At 38.6% G+C, this 6,842-nt stretch overlaps 1 protein-coding gene across 1 annotated transcript; it reads left to right on the plus strand.

Annotated features, from left to right (window-relative positions):
• Positions 1-1,753: 1,753 nt before the first annotated feature.
• On the plus strand, positions 1,754-6,487 carry LOC150076290 (uncharacterized). Its single transcript, XM_090387310.1, has 4 exons — positions 1,754-1,836; positions 4,118-4,217; positions 5,701-6,299; positions 6,416-6,487. Exons 2-4 carry the CDS (start codon positions 4,127-4,129, stop codon positions 6,485-6,487), a joined length of 762 nt encoding a protein of 253 aa, XP_090243436.1. The 5' UTR covers positions 1,754-1,836; positions 4,118-4,126.
• Positions 6,488-6,842: the final 355 nt, after the last annotated feature.

Raw genomic sequence — 6,842 nt, forward strand, 5'->3', positions numbered from 1 at the left:
GGAGCAGTTTTACTTTGCAGTGCCCACTAGGTCCACTGTAACCAACCTTCTTCCGGCTCAAACCGCCATATTAGATGTCTTTGAAATCAAATGTGAGATGCCAATCATATATGCAGACATCGAAGACGCCTTCAATAGACTGAACACCTCAATTCTATTACTTCTACAACAATCCATCATCTGAATAAATGGGAATCTGTCGGCCTTCCTTACTGCACCGCTGATGAACAGGCGTGTTCATCTAACCATACAAAACAAGACCAAAAACAAAACCTGGAACATAACTACCATTGTCCCACAAGGAGGAGTACTGTCCGGCATCCTATTGGCTGTGATTTTTCCCCCTTCATATACCCTTGAAATAATTATTTAATGTACACAGATGATATAAAGCTTCTTACTAAAATCTCTTCATTTGTGGACTCATCTCTCATAACTTTGGACTCATCTCTTATAACTTTTTGGACTCAGGATGCGATCAGAAGTGTTCATTACTTTGTACTCTGGTAAGACTGAGTACAAAGATTTGATTGGCGTTGTCAATCAAAGGGCATCAAAGCAACTCGCTGTTTACAGTATAACAGGTTGAAGGGCACTTGGGAGGAGGTGATTCGATAGAAGTTATGTGCCATCAAGCACTTGTACTATCTAAGGCTTGTGTATGAGACTTTCCTACTTCCAGTAAATATGCCAAAAGGCCTTTGGATGCGCAAGGACTTTTTGATCATCCTGTATTTTCCATTCTTTGCTGTTATGTTTACCCCGGATCTGGTTGCCCAAGTCCCGATTTAGAAAAACTTGTTCTGGTTGGAAAGAATCCTGGAACGGGCACAAGGAAGTGAGCAACAGAGCACAAGGCCAATGATTCAGGGGCAACAGTCTGGAGGATTCTTCACGAGCAATACCCAGTGTAATAGTTAATTATTACCAGTTAGTGTACTCTCATTCCTTTAAATTTAACATTCGCTTAGCAGTCTACTGAAAACGATAACAATACGACTGAGTGCATTTCAATAAACATTAATATGAATGCGGATAATGACTAAAAATATAAATGGAGAAGAGAATAAATTAATATCGAAGGCAATGACGCTGTTTATTTGTAATGTCAGACTATGGAAACTTGGGGAATTGAGAAAATAAATATAAACTTAAACTTTAATTGAATACGAAAATCAGAAGTATTTTGACGGTAATAAAGATTGCTAATCGCTCTTGTGAGGTCAGGCTAGGCTAGGTTACGCTAACTGCGTGTTAAACACCAAAGAAACTAAGGCTATGAGGCGTCAGTGGTTAGCTGGCTAGAAACTATGCATCCCTCACTTCAGACTGACTAATTCAGACACGCGTGAAAGTTCTTAATTGGCGGGACTCGAACTGGGCCCTTTTGCACCCAGTGTGGAAGGACGGTGATTCTTTTATGTTTTAAAACACGAATACAGTTTGGTTATTTGCTTAATCTATGAAGATGTGCAGTGCTTCAATAATATGTTCCTCACAAAGTTCCAAGCATCCTCGTTAACCGTTTTCTCCTTAATTATCCCAGTTCGAAGAATGCCTTTCGTGCTGCTTCTTCAATGATCGATGCTGTGTGACCTTAACACCTCGGTGGTTTAGCATTTCTTCGAGTTGTATACTTTAGGTTGCGTCACAACTGGTTTGATAAGGTTCGGTCGGTCCTAGCGGAATTAAACAAGGCGATGCACGATTGATTTCCGTGTGAGCAGTGGCAGGAGCACGTTCAGCGAATGACGCTCCTGGCTGAAATGTACTGCACATCGAGAAGTAGGTGATTCAGTTCGGATCTAGTCTGAAAGAGAACCTGGTTACAGTTAGGTATGTCAATGTTCCTGTTTACGTTCAGTGACTTTGTTTAAAAGTTTCTTTCTGCTACTGAAATATCCCTGTTGTTGCTTTCGGTAACTAGAAGCGACATTTTAAGATTAAAATCTTTAAATATCGTCTTAGAATCTAAAAGCCTCTTCCGACTCTAGAAGTAGACATAATCTCTGCTATGGCATACTAAGGAATAAGGGTAAAGGCAAGCGGTGATCAAAATGTCAGATAAATAAATATCTTTATTTAACGCGAGAAACCAGCATCCAATGGTACAAAGTATTCTGCTCTTGATGCGAGCTGTTTTCAGTCTTGACACGGAGTCAACAAAGATGAGTTATGTCCACTCGAGGAATATACCGTAGGCGTTGCTTATGTTAGGATTAATTTTTGTATATAAATCTGTAAACGTAGAACATTTGGATTTAATAACATTATTGTCTGCAAAGTGAATTCCTGACTAGGACATCCTCAAATTCTGCTGGAACCGAAGAGAAGGGTGGGGATTGAGGGAAGGTCCATCCACCGACTCTCGGTTGTTTATATAGCCTAGTTCAATTAAGAAGCATGATGTATTAGGTTACTCCAAGAGTTGATGGGAATAAACCACAGAACAAACCGATCTTTAATCCCAAATAAATCCGAATCAAGATAACAGGCACTGAATAGTTTTAAAATTCCTTAACTTTAACGAGGATATTACTACAGATTTACAATTAGACGAATCCCGAGTTTCCGAAGGGAAAAAAAGAACACTCCGTCCTCTCCTGAGACCGACTAACTCAGCCACGTTGTAAGAAAAGCTCTGAAAATCCCTCGCGTCGTTGGCGTAATTCAAACTCGGGCCTTTTCCACCGGGTGTTACAATTAATAGATAATTTTTTTCAATACGTTTTCAGCCAATAAATGGTAATTCTTCTATGAAGCCAAAGGGGCTGAACGAATTTAGCTTGCACAACAGAAACGGCTATGGGTGTTACCAGAGATTAGTTCCTAAAGTTCAAATCTACAGTTTTAAAATTCACGCGAATTCTACGAAGGTCAGATGTCACGTTCATCAGGATTACACTACAAGGTATTTGCTTGTAATCCAACAGTTAATCCACAAGTGCAGTTTGTGCATTTAAAAGAAGCTTGGACAAGGTCTTCTTGAAAGTGAACTGAGTACAGCAAATTGTCCTTAGTTGGTGGGGAGTTCCAGCTTTTATACCGTTTGCCTATCTGGAAATAATTCTTCAGTGTTTTTATAGTAGCAAAATATCATACCCTCGTTACATACAGTTATATAAGCTCAAGACATCGTGCTGGGAACATTAATCAAGGACTAGCTTTTATAATCTGGCAGAGATGGAGGCCCAAGGTCACAAATATAACTGGAATGTAGATGCTCTTTATGAAAACGAAATCTTTCGAACGTTTTCCTCTATGCTGCTCTAAAATTGTTATATTTCTGCCACATCATTCCGTGACTTGACAAGCATAAAAAATTATTACGTGCAAAACGCAGCAAGGAGAAAACAATAATTTCTTTTGTCTCGCATTTCGCAATATTTAGCTAAAGTTAACTTTAATATGAATCAACAAAAATCGTGCTGGGCTGTGCTTGTCCACTTCATTTTAAAATAACCGCTTTTTGGTCATGGCGTGGTGTTTTCCAACGAAATAAATCGAGCTTGACAACGGACTTAATTTACTGCATGCTTCGTTGAGGTCCGATGTTTCTACTTTTGGAATAAGTACTGCAGGAGTGCAGCATTCTCATAAGAAGAGATCGAATGATTTGAACGTGGTAAGAAACGAGCGGTTGACTTGAATCCTACGGTAAGTAATCTTGTATTTTGGCAAGGAGGGTATATTAAAGAATTAATATGTGATTAGGGGATGTATATGCTTTGATACGTGCCCCATTTTGTCAAGTGGTAGCGAACTAATGAATAAATAAGCGTTTTTGTTTTTAAATCGTTAACCAAAGGTTTCGAAGAACGTATCTTAGTGAGTGAAAAGGATATTCTAGTTTGTTGTGAGGGTTTTTATTGTCCACAATAGTGCATTAACTGTTATTATAATCGCATCTACTTATATAAACTAACATATGTTTATTACGGAGAGTATTAACTGCATTTATTTATCTGACATTTGATACGACTTCCCTCTACTCTTCATCTACGGTCATCAAGATACGTTTCTCTCGTTTTTAAGTGTGTTCTAGTGGTTGTATTCGCTGATTAAATTAAGTTTTGAGTGCTATTTCCTTATTTCACACTTTTTTACTTATTTTCAGACTGCCACGATGAAGATTTCAAAGAGGACAGTTCGAGAATGGTTCAGAGTGAACAAGCATCTTGTTCCATTAAGAGCTGTTCAGTTTTGTTGGTTTGGAGGTAAGAAAAACACTTCTGAGTTTAATTAATTTTATCCTTAAATTCGCATCGTCCATTTTCCCACTTTAACTTAGAAATGACTTTATTTTTTCTTTTTAAGGTCCCTCTTTAATACTTTTTCTTGACTTTTCTGTTATTTTTCTTTTTGATGAGTATGGTTTTACCAAAATCATCTTGTAGGATTTAGAATCCTTTATTCGTTATTCCACTTTGAAGTCTCAACCTTTTAGCTAAACCGCAATTTTCTAAGATCTGCTCTAAGGCCATTTCAAGTACGAATCAGGAATATTAGAACTGATTTGCACCAAACTCTCCAGCTTTCTTTGCTGCTTACAAAATAGCAAAGCGAATTTTGAAATCAAAGAGTGAAAACTGACTTTGAAATATTTCTTCAATTAATTTAATTTTTAACTCGATTAACAGAAGTAAAAAATATAATTAATTATCTTGTCATACATTAATTAATAACAAATATATAAAAGTAATTTTATTCACTTCGCTGTGCATATTTCAACGTCATATTCACTCAAATTTGATAAGCATTTCAGTGGATTCGACATCAAACAAACTCTCATTCCATGGCTTGATTGGAGTCTTGTACAGCTTGGAAAAATATCCTTCAACTTCCCATCTAATGTCATTACTACAATGTGACACGGTGTACAGTTTAATCTTTTATAATAAAGGCATCATTGGGATTTTCTCACAGTCCACGTACCAGCTAAGGAGGGATTGGTTTAACGTTTTGTTTTAAGAGCTAGTGAAGAAAATTGCAAAATTCTCAAGTTGGTCTGGTAAAACCTTGTCGAGGGCCAGACTAGGCTTACAGACCATACTTTGAGCACCCAAAAGGAGGAAAATTACTTTAGTAATCGCCAAATCTTTGTGGATAGCACACTTGGTATAATCACCGCCCTCACCACCAGGTGGAAAAGACCAGAGTTCGAAAACCGTCAATGACATGAAGAATTTTTATGGTTCGTTTTCACAAAGTGGCTGAGTTAATGGGTCTCAAGCGAGATTTTTGGTCCAGCAAACAGCAAATCGACTACAGAACACAAGCAATTTACATCATATTATATACGGCCCAATATGGTGTAAAAGTTTCCGATGCATTTAAAACCCTACATCTAAATATTCGACCACCCATAAGTGAACTTCATGACATCCAGTCTTCTGTTATTCCCTGAAAGTTTCTTAAATCTCCACTCAGATGGCTAATTATCAAACTTTTCACTAAGCCGTTCCTGATACGTGCATCGATTTGTTCTCCTCACTAATCTGGTCTCCCATCTTTGAATCCTCTAATGAAGCTCTGTCTTTTTAGAAGCGCAAATATAAAATACGTATTTATATAAATTTGTCAGATAATTTGCAATCTTGATGGGCTGTATTACAATCCACACCATGCACTTGTTATTTTTACAATAAAGATTACACAATAAATACTCAGATTATGCAGTTATTTTTCTTTTTTCTGTAGCACACTCTACCCTGATACCATTCGTCTTCATCCACCTGAAGCAGTTGGGATTAACGATTTCCGAAACATCCGCCATTCTTACTTTCCTCCCCATCCCTCAGATACTGGCTCCTCCACTGATTGGGATGATTGCAGACAAGATTGGAAGACACAAACTTGTTCTTGTTCTTTGTTTATTTATGTGCGCTGTGACAGCTACAGGGATTCTTTTCATTCCACCAGCCCCTCAACCTTCTTGCAAGCCATATCCAGCTGAAATAACCTGCAACTCAAGCGAACAGTTCCATCTGTTGGCTAAAGGGAACTGCGGCAATAACTCCACGGGAAATTCAACTGCTCAGCTCCTCCAATGTAATATGCAATGCTGGAACAGCTCTGAACATCAACAATTCGGACCAGAACCGTGTTCCGAAGAAGGACAGCTATGTGGCCAAAAAGACAGCCAGCAAGAAAATATCACCATCGATGTACACATGTATGGCCGACCTGGAAGCCAGTGCAGGTATCTTCTTCACCCATCTGAGTCGAATTCTTCGTTCTTTGAAGATTTATCAGGAATGGCCTGTGCAACCAATCGCAGTTGTTCACTGATTTGTTCAGTACTTGCAATTTCTCAAACAGCTTCTGGAAAATTACATTTCAAAAAAAATTGTAATAGTGTTAGTTGGCAAGACAAACTTTTGACTGTCGTTGTGACATTCATTCTATTTCTCAGTTACATCACCTTCGTAACCATATGCTTCCGGTTTGTGGACGTCACAGCCTTGGCAATGATAGAAAAACATAATGGAGACTTCGGCAGGGAGAGAGTTTGGGGTTCAATTTCCAGCGTTATATTTTCCCCGCTATCCGGATACCTGGTGGACATCGCTAGTCGGGGAAAAAATTACACGAGTTACTTCCCAGCGTTCTACTTCTACGACGCACTGGTGGTTTTGACAACATTCATAGTGATATTTTCTAAACTAGAGATCGCCGCTCCTACAAAGAATGTGCCCTACAAAACTGTGACGCTGTTCCGAAACCCGGAGACCGTCCTGTTGCTTATTGCACTTTTCTTTCTCGGGTCACTCTGGGGATTCCTAGAAAACTTTTTAGGTTGGTTTTTGGTTGACCTGAACAGCCCTCAGTATCTGATCGGA

This window comes from Mastigoproctus giganteus, chromosome 13 (genome assembly GCF_048544385.1).
Source record: "Mastigoproctus giganteus isolate SK-2022 chromosome 13, ASM4854438v1, whole genome shotgun sequence".
Classification (NCBI taxonomy): Eukaryota; Metazoa; Arthropoda; class Arachnida; order Uropygi; family Thelyphonidae; genus Mastigoproctus; species Mastigoproctus giganteus.

What these genes read in the sequence shown, in the direction of transcription:
- LOC150076290 (XM_090387310.1), top strand. Translation starts at nt 4,127, where the DNA reads ATGAAGATTTCAAAGAGGACAGTTCGAGAATGGTTCAGAGTGAACAAG. An exon ending in TCAGTTTTGTTGGTTTGGAG is followed by an intron (nt 4,218 to 5,700) that starts GTAAGAAAAACA and finishes TTTTTTCTGTAG; the next exon opens with CACACTCTACCCTGATACCA. An exon ending in GTTGTTCACTGATTTGTTCA is followed by an intron (nt 6,300 to 6,415) that starts GTACTTGCAATT and finishes TCTATTTCTCAG; the next exon opens with TTACATCACCTTCGTAACCA.